The sequence below is a fragment of the Hippoglossus stenolepis genome, chromosome 16 (assembly GCF_022539355.2).
Source record: "Hippoglossus stenolepis isolate QCI-W04-F060 chromosome 16, HSTE1.2, whole genome shotgun sequence".
NCBI lineage: Eukaryota > Metazoa > Chordata > Actinopteri > Pleuronectiformes > Pleuronectidae > Hippoglossus > Hippoglossus stenolepis.
In genome coordinates, this window is record NC_061498.1 from 11127838 (window position 1) to 11144743 (window position 16906).

General features: G+C 45.3%; 1 protein-coding gene across 2 annotated transcripts in view; it reads right to left on the minus strand.

Moving 5' to 3' along the window:
• LOC118123345 (potassium channel subfamily T member 2) overlaps window positions 1-15700 on the minus strand; it is a 35773-nt gene extending 20073 nt beyond the window's left edge. For both annotated transcript variants that reach the window (XM_047343869.1, XM_035180694.2), the window contains exons 1-10: window positions 15059-15700; window positions 5359-5438; window positions 4456-4558; window positions 4136-4198; window positions 3333-3381; window positions 2929-2988; window positions 2203-2277; window positions 1909-1992; window positions 1530-1624; window positions 683-863 (exon numbers count right to left, since the gene is read on the minus strand). In XM_047343869.1, the coding sequence (XP_047199825.1) occupies window positions 683-863; window positions 1530-1624; window positions 1909-1992; window positions 2203-2277; window positions 2929-2988; window positions 3333-3381; window positions 4136-4198; window positions 4456-4558; window positions 5359-5438; window positions 15059-15147 (879 nt within the window). In that variant the 5' untranslated portion in view covers window positions 15148-15700. The remainder of the gene's footprint in view (window positions 1-682; window positions 864-1529; window positions 1625-1908; window positions 1993-2202; window positions 2278-2928; window positions 2989-3332; window positions 3382-4135; window positions 4199-4455; window positions 4559-5358; window positions 5439-15058) is intronic.
• Between the last annotated feature and the right edge of the window lie 1206 nt (window positions 15701-16906).

Below are 16906 nucleotides of genomic sequence, written 5' to 3' on the forward strand. Positions count from 1 at the left end.
CTGATCAAAAAACCCAATAAGACCCACTAACATCTGGCTTTTGTCTTCATTCACTCCCGGGTCAAATGACTCTGCAGTCGACACCAGTTTTAATCAGCTCCGATCAGCAGTGATGGAAACGTGACGGCCCGGGTGAAAGGGCTAATTTAGCAGGACAGCGAATGGACAGAGCGCCACAGTTGTCGGTGGATTTGTGACGTTGAGCATGACGCACCGGGGGGAAAAATGAAAAGGTAAACTCTACTGGCAATGGGAAAGGAATCAATCGCCATTTTTTGGGAGGGTTTAACTGTGTTTAAAAAACAGATATACCTGCTAGTTTTGGTGCAAAAGTCATCTGCTGGTGAACTGTCCAGGATGTAACTCGCATCTCACTGTAAGGATAAGCTGTATAGATATAATGGATGGATAATTACTTTGATGGCACTACAGTGCTTAGTCTAACTTAGATTTCCGTACCTCCGTATGAAATGGAGGAACAATCTGGACAAAGCAGTGTTGGTTTCTTTATTACACTGAAAATAAAGTACGAGTCCCGAGGCCTTCAGGGATCCTTAAAGCTTCAAAAGCTTTCTATTGTATTGTCATATCTTATTTTTTGCGCCCCTTTCACTCAATCTCTCTGTGATTATTATCTACTTGTCTGCCCTTGTATTTAAAGGTTCCAACCATTGTCTCTCACCTGAATGGGAAGCACGATGAGCGCCACAAAGATCATGATGACCACCAGGAGCTGCGAGGGCCAGATCTGAGGGGTGACATCTCCGAAGCCCACCGTGGAGAAGGTGACCACGCAGAAGTAGAGCGAGTCGAACAGGGTCAGGTTGTTGCCCGCTCGCTCGAGGTGTTGGATGCCACAGATGCTGAAGGAGGTCAGCGAGGTATAGGAAAGAAGGAAACAACAAGAAAATGGAATAAGAACAGCCGACAAATTAGATTCCACTTGCACGTTAGATGAAGTGTCTTGTGGAGGCCATTCTACACGGAGATCTGCCTTTCACACTTGTGCATGTATGTGTGACATTTCACGTGGAGGAGATGGGGGTGGACGGCATTCGCGGACGCACTAGTGGGACATTGCGTGTTTGTATATATAGGTATGCAAGCGCAAGCTGTGCGCAGTATCCTGATCTTTCAGGGATAGATGACTCAACGGACAAATGTCGACCCTGGAATGGTCAGAGAGCTTAATTCATGGCGTGTGGAGGATCTTCTGGATTAGCTCAGGCTTTCACACCAGAAACGCAGCGAGCTGACACATCCATGTCATTTCACTATCTCACTCTCGCAGATACCGCTTCTGCTCTGTCTTTCCTTCTCTTCTCTCCAGGAGCAGTTTTTTATTTTTATTCTCTTGTCTCATTTTCTCCTGCATGTATCACACCACTGCTCGTCCATCTCTCCCTCTCCTCCTTTCCTCAACCGTGACGAGCCTTCACTTCCTGTCCGACCTCTCTTTTTTCGCTCTCCTCTTTCCTCCTCATCTCTCCCCTCTCTCAGTTCAGTGTCAGCCACGAGGACATACTCACCATGTAAACATGAGACAGACCAGCGTGCTGATGAGTATCACCACTTGGTTAAACATGGCTGAGTGCGTCCGCTGGATTGCCCTGTGGAGATCATTCTGCGGACAGAGAGACACGAGTGCTGTTAATGCGTGGTATTGTTTAAGAGTAAAATAGGACGAAAGAACTAAATATAAATGGATGAAATATTAAAAACGTATTAAAAAGGAGATCAAAGCAAATAAATAGAGCTGGAGGTTGAGCTTAGGTATCTGGATGTGATGGAACACGGCCATTATCAAACCCAGGTTGCAAGAGGGTAAAAATGACAGGAAAAATAATATAATGTTGAGATGATAGTAATGGGAAAAAAAACTGGACAGGAAGACAAAGCTTCACTTACTATCATGTTCTCCAAAGCGTGTTTTGCCAGCCAGCAGTTGAGAAACACAGGGATGAAGAGATTTCTGAAGGACGGCAAAATCACCTGTCCAGAGGAGAAAGCTTCAGTACGCGTCATCAGTTTAAAAAAAGAATGCACTGTATACAGTAATGGGATTTTGTCATGAGGAATGGGATTGTCTGTTGTGAGTGCCTTTATGTGTCATTACAGCGGGTGTCAAACATGCTAGGTGTGATTCTGGAGCGGGGATTGCCGCAAAGGTGGGTGCTCAGTAACCCGTGTCTTTCCACTCACAGTGATCATGAAGGGAACGGCGCTGATCATCTCCAGAATGAACGAGACACGTAATACTTGCTCCCAAACGTTGCCCTGGAAACATAAAACCACACACAGGGGTCAGGAAACTCTTTTGCCATGGCGACCTTAGGGGATTACCGCATAACAGGCCCGGTTGCAGATAAATTGATCGGCGTTTGCGGAATAGACCGGGACGTTTACGGGGTAATACAACACCCTCGTAGACCTTGAGAGAAGAAGCAGTTTCTGCAAGGCTTTGCCATTCAATTAAGATGTCAGCCATGGTTGTCTTTATGTGTCTGCCGCCCGCATATGGCTGACCTGGATCTGACTAGTGTGGGTGGACAGGCCCGGGGTTTGTCCACAGGAATCAGTCAGCTCTAAATGCTAAGGCCCTAATCTGCAGACAGACCTCTTCATAGGCTTATAGTGTTGAGTACATCAAAGACAGGACATCCCGTTGATGGATCGCCCCCCCCCCAACTGCAGGAACAGAAAGGCCCCTCCTGAAGTCTGCCATTAACAGGACGGTGCCGAGGTTCTCTCCAAATGCACGAGCAAAAAGAGTGGCATCGGGGAAGGAAACAAAACTTTGGTTCGGTCGAGAGAGAACAGACCGAGGAGTGCAAAGAGGACAACAACCCCCTGAGGCGTCCCCCACGCCCACGGGCCACATGCAGAGATCACATATGGCCTCAGACGGGCAGTTGGGGTGTAACTCACCTTGTAGCTTAGATACACGAGCAGCATCGTTTCTGAAAAGCTGATGAAAGCCACAAACACCTGCAAAACAGGGAGACAGAGGGGGGGGAGAGAGAGAGGGAGAGCAGAGATACAGTAGTCAGACAGAGACCAGAGCAGAGAGAAATTAGGAGTCGCAGCGATGGAAGAGGAGAGCGTGGGTGGAATCAGTAGGCGTGCTGGTGATTGCGCTTCAGAGGGAGCAGGTTTAAGTGAAGCAAGAGACAACCGGGTGTCTGACTGTGTACATACACGGGTGCGAATTCATTGTCCATAAAACCAATAAAAAGGAATGCGCATGCACCCGTGTGCGCATTCGTGTATGCAGAAATGTGTGTAAACAGACTGAGGCCTTGTTTACACAGGAGTGTACTGATCCATCTGACCTGCAGTGCCCACAGCGGTAGCGGTCTATCCACCCAGATGATCAGTTTCCTACGGAGCGGAAGGAAAGGAAGAGAGGAGAGAAATGTGGCAAAGAAAGACAAAATTTAATGAAAAGAAATGGACAAGATATTGAAATTCTTCTCTGCCCAACACAACAACACTCGGGGGCCAAGACCAAAAGGCTGGAGAAGTGATCACGCAGTCAAATGGAAATTTACAGCCATATTGTGAGAGAAAGGCTTCTTTTTTTTTTTTTTTTCAAAGACACCCTGGGGCTTATGGCTCCTTGGCTGCTCGCCTGCCTGCGCTGCTGTGAGTCTGCTGCCTGGAGCAGGAGGCGGCCCGGCCCTCTACTGATCTCACTCTGTCAGCCTCCTTATTCATTTGGAGCCAGAGCTTAGCCAGTGTCACCAGCCACCAATTAGATCAATAGGTCCCCGAGCAGGAGACATGGCGTAGCCCTGAGTCCATCTGCACTTCCTGGTTCCCCTCCCTGTTGCTGTATATTACATACTTTATCTCCACTAGATCGTTGTTGATTAGGCCGCACAGGCACTACGTATGTATTATGTTGACAGCTAATCCATGGATTTAGATTGTGACAAATGAATGTGGATCTGTAATGCTCGATATCAGCATGGTGAATTGCATCAGTTAAGTGAAGTTGCATTGATTGGGTTATACAACATTTCCGACCGGTGGGCCTGGTGTTGGAGATGCCCCCCCCCCCCAGGGTGCGTGGTTTTTATGGTGCCTGTCTGCAGGCCGAAGCCATCCCTCCTCATTAGAGACACATGCTTACCAGTCAAACTCACTCCAGGGATGAGAGGATGTGTTTTGTTTGGTGCAGTTTACTCTGCTCAAGCTGCGGAGAAAAAAAAAAAACACAAAAATGACTAACAACGTCACTTCTCGCCGATCTGCAAAAGTGCACCGACCCGATTTGCATCCCCACCTTCCTCCATAATATCACATCCAATCCTTTTTACAGGACACACTATACACAGTGTTATCTCATCCATCGACCTGGCGCACTTGTTCCTGCTATCAGGCCTCCACACATTCACAGAGGCCGTGTTTAACCTCACCAAGCCCCCCCCCCCGTTATCACGCTTTTCTCACCAGTCCTGTCTTTCCTCTTGCGGATTGTCCAGCAGAACTCTGACAATGTAGAGGAGGCAGCTCAGCACTTTCAGAGCAAAGTTAAACATTCGCACCCGCAGACCTGCATTGAAAGAAAAGAAAAAAGATGACTGGAAATACACATCGGCAGTGGAATTCATCAAAAAACGAATGCCAAAGCTCAATATGAAGTTTAAAGCTCTAAGTCACGAACACTATTAGAAGACACAACACAAACAGTGAACACACAGAAAATCCCTGCATGGAGAAAGAATAGCAGCTCATAAGCCATTTATCACCACTAACAATAAAAAAAACACATTGTTCTCCAAAACACGACCTGTTCCATCTTTTACATAAATCAATCGCAGCTATGGTCGATTGAAAAAAGCTGGTTTATTGTAATAAAAAATTATTCAGTATTTCATCTTGTCTGCTGAAAGTTAATCTTGCATCCCTCACACCTCAGGTTATATCAATATTACAGTGATTACATTCTTAATTTAAAAAAAGGATGAGCACAAAATAAACCTGACATTCAAACCTCAATCTATTTTGAGTTAATGTTTTATGAATGACTATTTCAATGGGTTTTAATTATGCAGGAGAATAAATATTACAATTGGAATAGAATTTGAGTAGAATAAGTCAGTCCACAGAAAACCAGAGCCACTACACAGACATATAAAACAGTGAGTGGACAAAGTTGAACAACTGGTGATGAAATGCAGAGCAACAGAGACAGGAACATCACACACACTAAAATGAAACACATCTCCGCAATCGAAAAAAGAAAAGAAAAAAAAGAACAACTCATGTGGAAACAAAACAGACAAGCGGACGTGGAATTCGCCCGGGCAATTACAGACAGAGAAGGCGTGATCCCAAACACAGGCAACTCACTGGATCTTTGGTTTTTGATGAAGAACAGCTTGAGGCGCTCCTTGAAAGTGTTCTCATTCACATAGAACTCTACCTGCACCCTAAAGAGAGGGACGGAGAGATGGGCAGAGGCAGTGAGAGAGAGACCTATTGGGATAATGAAGGGACAAGAGAAAATAGGCCTCCATAAAATACTTCCTTTATGGAGGCGAGTCACGGGATAGAAGAGGGGAACACATGTGAGGGGACGGGAGATAAAAGATAAAAGAATAAAGGTAAGGAAGAGTTGGGGGGAGGGGAGGAAAAAAAGTGTACAATTGAGCAAATTGGAGATAGAATGGGCGGTAATGATTATTTGAACGCTGAAAAGTATGGAAATAAGATGCTGTGGCTGACCACATTAAAGAATAATGGGTTTAGGAGGAAATGGTGTTCCGGCTTGTCTGCCTGCCCATGAGCTCCGACAGCTGCAGTCAGTCTCGTTATCTCCACTGATTAAATATAGAGCAACAAATTACTTCCCTCTGATGTTTCTGCTGAACATGGGAGGCCATAATTACTGCTCTTTCTCCTTTTTCCATTCTGGCACCCTCCTGTTAGAAGGACGCACACACACCCACACACACACACTTACTGTACACACGCAGGCCCAGAATACACACCTGCAACCAGGTCAACAGGATTATTGTGCCATTCACACGCCTATCTGACATCGACCCTCATAAGGAGCCATGATGAGAACGACAATGAGGCGCTCTTCAGACGGCCCTTACATGGGTGGAGACACACAACCAGACAGACACAGAGTCAGAGAGGGGACTGTGTTTCCTGTCTGACCACCTCAGGGGAGAGTTCTCAGTAGCCCTCCTTTCATCGTACGGAGGGAGGAGTGGATGACTCAGGTGGAGGATGAAAAACGCCAGGCCCGGCTCGCTGGTGGTCTCCTCACAACACAGAGACACATGAAAGGGAGGCAGAACAACTGCAGTCTATTCTCCTGTCGGCAGGAAGAGGAAGAGGTGGCGGCGGCGGCCGTGGGCTCTTCCCAGGGTTCCAGAGTGACGCTGTACCGGTGCTCCACACGACACACATGCACACGCAAAACAGTGAGACCGAGAAAAACTCAAAACGCACCACATTCCAAGCAACATTTGGGGGGTGGGGGTGGGGGGGGAAACAGGCCTCAGTGTTGCTATGGCAACAGAGGATTCGTTGTCTTTTGCCTCCCTTCCCTCTCACATGAGCAGATGTGAGCAAACACAAGTGCAGCGAGTGTGCTCAGCCACTGGAGCCAATAGCCCCGCTCCAACTTGTTGAGGGCTCCCCTCGCTCCCAGCAGCCTGCTGACAATAACGCTTTATGCACACACATGACGGGAGACAGAAGAACATGCAGATACGCAAATAAGGCTCCCCAGGCTAAAGAAAGAAAACTCAAGGATGTGTAACTGCACCCTTGTGAATGAATTACTGGAGAAATAGGAAGCCCTGCAGTATTTGAAGACGTAGACGCTAGGGAAAAGTAAGGAAAGATTATATGTGTGCATGCCTGTGTGTGTGTGTGTGTGTGTGTGTGTGTGTGTGTGTGTGTGTGTGTGTGTGTGTGTGTGTGTGTGTGTGTGTGTGTGTGTGTGTGTGTGTGTGTGTGTGTGTGTGTGTGTGTGTGTCCTACTGAGCTAATCGACCATACGACTGCATGAGTTCTTTTATGCACAGAGCAATCAAACAGTCAATACCATGGCAGCCCTTCAAGCAGAGAGCCCCATCAGTACCTGAAGCAAATATTACACGTCCATAATAAAAAAAAAAGCTGAGCTGGGAAAAAAAGGAAAACCTGCAATGGCAGTTAATCATTTATCCGCAAAGATAAAGTAAAGAAAATAAATAAATGAAGAGAAAGAAATCGATGGTTTGTAAAGGTTTGTATTCTGTGAGAAACAGGTTAACTTCAGCTGAGGTACACGTTCTCTTTTCTAGCCCACATTTAATTTGCAAACCATCATCGAAATCATAATCAAGTATAACTCGGTTTATTACAATAATGGTGTAATCAAGATGACTCAATTACCTGTTAGAAATAGGAAATTGGATAACTGGTCATCTGTGGCACATCACTATTTTGCGACCAGCTATAAACCACTCTAGATTTCCCACAGCTACACTACGCCACAGTTCTATGGCTCTGATGAGATCCTTGCTCATGTGTTGACTTCCTCTGGAAAGCGCCACCACCGTTCAGAACATAATGGTCTAAAAAACACAGACTGCTAAAATGTTCACTTTCAATCAAGGTAATGTCTCTTTCATACGAGATCTGTGCTCCTCCATGTCTGATCGCGACAGCGTTCCTCACTGCCTGTTTGTTATTTCTTCAGGACACTTAAAGTGATATACGTTCCTAAAACCAGCCATCCACGCATTTCTTAGTTCATCTGAGCCTCTTGGACCACTTCGCGAGGACTAAAGCTTCAGAGGCTATTTTGGCCCTGATGTGGGAGCTTTTCCACTCAAGCGTACAACGGGGGATGAAAAGTAAAGTGGAAATATAGCCCAATAAAGAGTTGAGCTGTGGGATAGATTGAGAGCCCGGATCTTTAATCTAAAGGGAGGACGGGGGGAGAAAAACACATTAAAAACTCATAAAGAGCATTATTTCAACACAAAAAGCACACAAGCACATGATAGAGGCACCTCTGGGCATTGCAGCCCTCCCTAAGGCCCTCCAAAAAGAAAAAAAAGCACAACATTGGATTACGGATCAACCATTTCAGGGTATTGTTTTAAGAGATACCACGAGAATAAGCCCCAAAGAGATCTATCTCACTCTCCTCTCCGCTGCATATTCAACATATACGTTTATCAAAGTAATTGTTCGGAGCCGGGACGCTAAGACTCATCTCGTGGGCTTTAATAAAGCAAAACAAGCAGGTTTAATGGCTGCGAATAAGAGTAAGTGAAGAAAGGGGGGAATTGTATAACATTTCAAACCTGAGTCTGGGGAGACAATTAGCATTTGCATATTTGCATGTAGAATTGAAGTCTGAAGGAGAGAGAGAGACGGAGAGATAGGGATAGAGCGGACGAGAAAAAAACCACAGACAAATTAATAGACACAGGCAGATGGACAGACAGACAGAGAGAGGGGGGGGGGGGCATGCGGAGGAGGCTCTTTGAGAGAAAGAGAGAGGGAGAGAGATGAACCTTGTTCTCCTGCTGCTTCCACCCATGCCTGTGCTCCATAATGACACAGCACTGGCCGTCTAATGACACAGTGGATGAGACTAAAGAAACCCCCAATCTCTGTGTGCACAGCAGCACAGCACTCTGCACACGTCGGTCACGTCTGTACACAACTCAGAAATAGTACATTCATGAAGGTGAAAAGAAAGCAGGAAAAATTAGGTTACAAGAGGGGGGAAAAAGTCTAGAATGATTTATTCTGTTAAAATAACAGGAAGTAAGCGAATATACCAGAGACATGGTTTTGTAAAATAAATAAATCCATAACGGATATTCAAACACAGTGCGATGCATTTTGTAAGATGAAAATATTTATTGATTTTGCACATGGATGATGTGCAAAAACTGAGTTGGCAGTTTATGTATGGAACATCTAAATTATCTGGGAGCAGAGGAAAAAATCCTGTTTATGATCATTAGCATTGACATCAGCGGACCAGTGGAAATGTTATTTTTAAAGCAGCTGTTCTCATTGATTGAAATAAATGTGCTGCTTCTGAAGACTTTATGGAAAATTGCTGTTGGCCACACGCCAGGTTGAAGTGTATTACTCGGCAGAATGGGCAAATGGGAAATCCTCTGTGAAAATAGGGCACAAATAAAAGACTGGCAAAAAGGCAGACAAAAGCAAACAGTAATAATATATAAAAAGGTACAAATGAGGCCAGGGGGAAATTCAATGTAATAAGAGCTACAATAAATTGCGCAGCACCATGGGTCTGCAGTAACATCTTAAGGAAGCCAAGGTGTTCTTCATTCAGCCAACAGTGGAAAGGACAGCCTGTCCCTGACCCAGATAATTCATGACCGTTGGAGAGTGTTGATGGGAAATGGTAAAGAATAAATGAAAGAAAATAAAATGAAAAATGAGAAGATTTGTGCATAGCCCCCGCTAACACAGAGATCCTTTTCTTTTAGGGCCGACGCGTTTCCTTCCACGGTGGACAGAGCACAGCTTCACGTCGGCTGAAGTGTCGGATGAAAATCTCCACTTCCAACAGCGCTCATCAAAACCGACTTAATCACTGCAGTGAAACAAGCACGTACTTCCCTCTCATAATTACTTAATGACGACTGAGACCTTTAACAGATTCTCTTTCTCTGCTCTATCCATCTATAACCAAAGGAGAAAGCTGACCAGTCTACATCAAGGCTCCCAGGGTCTGTCAGCTACAACAACCGCCTCCATCTGTAAGCGCCGCAGGAAAATGACAGTCATCACTTGCAAGAAATACTGTCATGCATCCTGCAGGATAATGACAGCAAGTAAACGTGCACTGCGGCTTTTATACAGAGCCATTTCCTGGACAACCTCTGGGTTCCCATGGAATAAAACTTTCCATTCATCATCAGTGGAAGTGCTCCAGCCGTTCCTACCCACTCCTGCTCCCTGACGTAACCCGCCTTGCCTCATCCTTTCCTGAAATCATCATTCTCTACCGATGTGTTGACACGTTCATGCTGTCCCCCCTGTTTTTGTTTACTTGAAGAAGGAACAGACCCCAGCGGTTGCTTCGGCACCACTCTCAAAACACAACGATGATTTAAAACCCTTCAAAACCACCCATTCATCCCTCCTGTCATGAAACCTAATATGACTCGAATTGGTCTCTATTAAACGCCATCCAATGACATCCAATATCCCCGTCCCTTCTGATTACATTAGCCTCAGATGCAGACATATAAGCGATATCAGTCAGTTTCAAAGCCGCCTTCGAATCCCTGCTTTGAGGCCGACATGCGCTGCAGAGTGAAACATGAGAGGAATCATCTTTATTGCCTATCCCTGGTGTCACCGGGGGGGCTGCGTGGATTTGAAAGACAACTCCTGTGTTGTATTAAGGGCGGCTGCTGCACACTAGAGGACTTCCAACTCTTGACAGATTTTTTTAAAAACATGGGAGACCAGAGAAAATGACAGATTCAACCAATTTTTATTCTTATTCTCTTCCGAACACACACACTTGAATGTCAGACTACACACTTTCAAGATTTCACAGTGGCGAGTCCAGAGACTTTGTCGGAAGGGGGGAAATTGGGTCTAAAATCAGCCTGATTATCCTCTAGTGTGTAGCAGCCTTTAAGCTAACTCAGTTTTGGAATAGGGGAGCTACAATCATTGGACAAGTGTGTTTGTGTTCCCCCAGAACAGTGTGGCTCAGCAGCTCCCTGCCCCCAGTCTTGATGCCGCAACATCTAACTCTGCGAGAGCCCGCAAAGTGCTCAGACACATGCTAGTCAGCCGATGGCTGTGTTAGTATCCACAGCAGGAAGGCTCGTAAGTGTTGGCAGCGCTCCTCTAACAGAAAAGCAGGTCGGGGAATTCGGTTTCTTAACTTATCAAAGCCCAGTGGTGGTGAAAAATCTTTAAAAATCTCTAAAAAAGGAGTGTGGATGGCCTGTGGAGACACACCCTGCTCTGACGCCGCGCTCTCCACAGCCTCGGGTGACTGCTGCTGTTATCAAAGACGACAATGAGAAAGGATTTAGCTGCTATATACAGTATATATATCTAGCGTGTGTCTGTATCTTTTATTGCACATAGATATTAGAGGTTATCCACACTTTGCCTCAGGACGCAGAGGTCGCCGGAGTGCAAGGAACAAAAATCGAATTTGATAAAGTCTGACTCTGCGACCAAAGGGAAGAGTCGCACTTCAGGTAATGTCGTCTCCGTACAGTACACAGCCTTCTCACTCAGCTCATGTTCACCAGACGCCATGTGCATGATATTCTTTGCAAGGACATCCTCCTCTCACCATGCCCCCTCTTTTCTTCCTCATACAGCCTTTTCTTCAATGTCCAGACCAACCTTTCCTTTTTGCCAATATTAATCAGCATGTTGTTTATGTCGTTTTAAGGAGCTTTTTCTAAATTAATAGGGACGTTCATGGAGTCTGATGCTTTGGTTTTATTATCCTAACCCATTCTACACTGATGCAGAGCCCCCCCACCCCAATTAATTTTCATTGTAGCGACCGGCAGAAGTAGGTGCACTGCTGTGAGAACATGCAAAACAGTAACGAGGGAAGTTATGAGGTCTGCCTGCTCCCTCATCACCCCATCTATCTCACCCAGCTTCTAATCTGATAAAATCACAGAGTGACTCCCCACATCATACAAGTCACATCTGTATATTGTTAACAACCTCCCTTAATGCCAGCTCCGGCTCTGCAGACATGATGCATCACACATCCACCGTCCTACAACTCCTGACAGGGAACCCCATCAGCTTTCTAAGCTCCTATAAATCCTACGAGAGAAATTTATTGTCTCACTAAAGGACTCTGGCAACCACCTTCTACAGTGAAGTCGAAGCACAAAACAAGCCAGATTATTGACAGTATTGATGGATCATGCTCCACATTGGCTTCACTAGATACAGGCTTGGCTGGAAGAATTCAAAAGTAGGCGATGGGAGCAGGAGCACGGGGAGGAAGGATGGCAGCGGAGACAGAGATTGATTTAGGGAAGATGTGGAGGCGACAGCCAATAAGAGATTGTTTTAAATGACAAAAGGACGTCTTTTGTATGGTAATCCTGGACTCTGAGGAGAACCCCCACTGAGACTGTCTATTGTGGAGCAAAATTAGACATACTGGGAACAGTCTAGCAATTTTGAGAGGAACAGTATATTTTGGAACACTGTAACTGCCGTGCAATTAGCCAACTATTTTGAGTCATCTCAAAATGTATAATACAAGCATATTTTGAACTGCACCTAATTGCTCAGAAATATCAGTCCCCTTAAAATGCCAGATTTCTCTCAGATCAATGAATTATTCTCTGAGAAATCAATGAATCTTTCAATGAAAAAAATCCAGAAAACCCTGATCCAGATCAGAACCTAAATGTACGGGATTCCTTCCTGACCCATTCAACATCCCTCCATAGTTTCTTAGTAATCTTGCTCACAAATAAACCAACAGACAAATTGACAAAACATAACCTCCTTGGCAGAGGTATTGAAAAGTGCTGGGGGTAGGACAATAGTAGTATTTGGGCAAAAGACAAAGAACAACATATTTAACATATTTAACATAACTGTGATCAAATTTACAGAAAGGCAAAGACGAATGCTGATATCAACAATAAGCCGAAATTTTAAAGTTTGATATCGAGTTGTTTTAAGGGAAAAACCAGATGGCCCCTTTGACTGGTAAACTCCTTATCGTCAGTCTGTGTTTAATTGTTAAGTCATCTGGCATTTCCTGAAAACAGAAGCCTCTGACTCACTGCCAGAAAATATAACTGGTGTTAGAGTAATCAGAACAGTGGCATTAAAATTCCCCCGCCTCTTTGTCCTTGACACATTTCTGTAACAGCAGAACACTTACTGATCAATTACCAGACACAACCTCGAACCCCACAGATAACCATAATTGGCTGTTGTAGCCAAACTTTTAGCAGCAGGCCGCCATGGAAAATCTGTCTGGAGAGAGAGAGGGTCTGATGCAAAATCGAATGTGTTTTTGCCAAATCTTGTTTAAAGATAAAGAGAGCTGTTAAATTAAAGTATAAAGTATTCATGAAGGGCCAGGGCAACCTACGCATGCACAAACCCCAGCGCCCCAAAACACCAACAAAATACATACACCCCAGATGAAGAGGGAGACGGCCCGCAGAGGGTGACAGAAGACAATTCAGTGATGTGTGTTTCCATGAGTGCACGCGTCAGGGAGATAAGTTGTGCGTATATACACATGTTGACAACTCTGATGTGTGGGAGTGTGTTTGCTCTGAGACGTGGTCGTACTACGGAGCTATCTGCGCACCTGCGTCCACTGGAGCGCGTCTGGCTCTGGAAAGAGGGGGGTGTTTAGTTAAAGGCTATTCCTATTAATGGACCACAACAGACAAACTCTGTGTGATTTAGCCATAATTAAGCTTTCGGTCAAGCACGGCCAATTAAGGCTCTCACGTTCCTTCTAATGGGTCCATTTTATTGCCACCAATACTTCCTCAAGGGCAACGAGACCAACATCTCGACCCTCTGACAGTCGCTCTCGCTCTCACGTGTTTTCTAGACATTTGCAAATAAAAGCATGTTTTCACGCAGACAAGGTACAAGGGACTGGTTTTCTCCAAAACACTCCAATGATGAAAGAAGAACGTCAAAATAAATGAACAAGTTAGACTGGAACCTCCTGCGACACCATACCCCTGAATACACTCATCCACACCATGTGTTTAAGGGAATTACAGCCCATCTGTGGCACTGGCACACACTCCTTCACAAACGTCTCAGCAGCCTCCAAACCAACCTCGCTGCCACCGTATTCACCTTATTTTTTTATTTCTGCGACATCCATTCGGTGAAGTCATCCGTTGTGTGGTCAGCTTCTTTTTCTTAGAGGATGAGGACTATTAAACGTCCCTTTATTGATGGACTTCCAAGAAAAACAGCAGGACTCCACCCCCCCCATTACTGCACCTTGGTAAACAGGTGACTGAGATCATCCTGCATAGTGGTCTGGAAACATCACTCCTCAGGCAATAGTAATGAAAGAAGGCCGGAGGAGCACGGCCAGGGCGAGCGTGCCCTTTTCAAGGCTTCGGTTCTGCAAAACAAGACCCTTCGATGGATACACAGTGAAGAGAGAAGTGGCTGCTTTTGCATAGACAGTTTCAATATGATGAGCAGAATTGAGAGTCCAGGCCACTGTGTCATGTGCAACTTAGCAGCAGCAGTGTCTGTTATAAATCGTGTCAATGGACCTGACTTGGTCATCTCCTCCGTGCATTCAGCAGCAAGTTTCCCCAATTATCTGGCTGCTCACAACACCCACTCAACCACAAGCATTTTTTGGTCCTCACTTCCACCCAGCAACAGGAGATGCCACGCGTGAAATGAGGGTTAAGGTTCCGATTGATGAAATGGTCAAATTAAGCAATGCATATCCTATGACATGTCAGATCTCTGCAGCCCTCTAAATGGAGTGTAAGCAAAGGTTAATTGCCAGTCACCGAAAGCATCCACTTGAAATTGCATGTGCAGGTGGCAGGTGGTTCACTGTAAACCTCAGGAATTATGACATGAGGAGCAACATAAATATGGTGAAATATATGGCCTGCTCCATTTCCTTCCTTGTTGGTGACACCAGAGGATCTTTAGAGGTTTCAAATGTAAGAGTATCAGTAAAACAAAAGTTTTGAATCAGTATTCAGTCAGTACATCTCTTTTGAGTATGTTTCTCTTCGTGTGGTTTAATTGCACTTGCTTTTGGTGTGATAGTATTGCATTAGTCGCCTCTACGCACATAGGAGAACGAGTAAACCTGCTGCAGCTTCCTGAACAGACGCACAACTGGTGGTAAAATACCTCAACGCATGTTACGCCTGACTCCACGACATGACAAGAGAGAAAATGCGAACTCAAAAACAAACGAGTACCCCTTCTTCTTATGACCCTCTCATGGCGCACAGATGCGCAACAGATTCGGTGCGCCGTGCGTAAACGGTGCAAGCAGCAGCATCCTTACCTGTCGTCGGTCTGCCAGTCCCCGAGCAACAGGTCTCGGAACCGGTACCGAGGGGGCAGCGGGAGCACCTCCTTCTCCAGTTCAACCATGGTCTTCCTCCTCCTCGGAGCCCGGAGACACAGACAGAAATGAACGCAAACCGCACCTCCAAACGGAGGAAGTGGACCCCCCAAAATCCAACTCCGCTCTTCTCCCTTCTACTATTCAAACCGTGGATGAATAAAGAACACATCGATAGATCTCATGGTGGCGCCGTAGACCTCCTTCCCAGACAGAAAGAGCATCAACTTGTCTGTATTTTGGTGGCAGCCGGCACCACGCAGCTCTACTTTTCTCTTCCAGCCGAGGCAACAGGTCGAAGATGTTCATCCGTCGGTGTGCAGGGGGGGAGGAGGCTGCACTTTTCCTGTGACAGCTGGAGAGCAACTGGTTGTCTCCCTCAACATCACCACCAGCAGCAGCGGCAGCAGCAGCAGCAGCATCCTCCCTGGCCGAGCTCCGCATGGGCGCACCGCCTGTGTAACCAGCCCTGGAGGAACGCTGCACTTTTCATTTCAGCGAAAACAAACAAAAGAAAGACAATAACAAAAAACAATAGACGTTCTCCATCATCATCCGCGCTGCGCCATGAGCTGAATACGGTTCTCTGCTGAATGACAATACAACTGTCACAGATACACACGTGATCACACTTCTGTGGAGAGCTGAGCGCATCTATAATTATTATTACTGCGCACAGAGAGCTGTTTCCTCATTAGATCTGGGATTCTGTTCCGGATTCAGTTTAAAAGAAGCACGCTCTGTATAAATGCTGGTAATTGGCTTGCTGAAACATTCAGGCTATGAGGACACATCCGATTTATTTAGTGCAAGTATTTGTGGTCGTGCTTATTCATTTTCCCAAACACTTAACACGATTTTGCACGGCTTGGCAACTGATCTCTTGAGTGCTGTTCTCCTCTCGCTGAGCACATATATGCTAAATATAATCGAAACACTCAAGCTGAAGATGTTCTACGAGGAAAACACCCTCCTCACAAACAAAATCCTATAACGCATTTATGAAACAATCATCACATTCAAAACTAGAATTCCCAGTGAATGTCTATTATTAAAATTCAGTATTATCAAACGAAAATCCCCCTTATGAATATTTTACTTTGCTCATATTGTAACTAAACAATAGACACTTGTAATTAAGGGCAGATCCACTTGAAACTACCCTCATTATGCACCAGACCCATCATCTCTTTTCTTTTTTTTGCTCCCCACACATGTTGTGCTGTGCTGGATATTGGTTTGCCTGCCACTCGGTACATGTTGCAGGTTTAATCTTGGAGCCTGTGGTCATAACAGCGGCATTAATGAAATTCAAATGTGGTGCTTGAGAGGACTGTTGACTCGGAGCCACAGACAACAGGTGTTATTCAAATTAACCTCCCCATTATTAATATTAATCGCACACAGAGAAGCCCCCTGATAAACCAGCACCTCTGTAAACTGCAAACAAAACCTCCACCCAGAGTGTCAAATATGATTATGGCCTGTTGAACCCGTGAGGAAAAACAATGGATGATTTGACACCATTCAGAAAAATGCTCAGGCACTGTGATTCATTTTTTTTGCAGTTCAGTGTTTTGGTGCTGTTGTACATTTCAGCTCATGTTCCTGATCTGTTATCACATGTTATTTTTACTTTGTAATCTATTTAAAAAAAACTTGCATATCCCTCAGTTTTACTGTCACTTGTTTTGTCTATTTTGCCCCCTGGTGGTCATCATGACAAGCACACACTCCCAAACTGAGCCTTGATGTTCATTTAACTGATCATTGCTGCTGCGCTGCCAG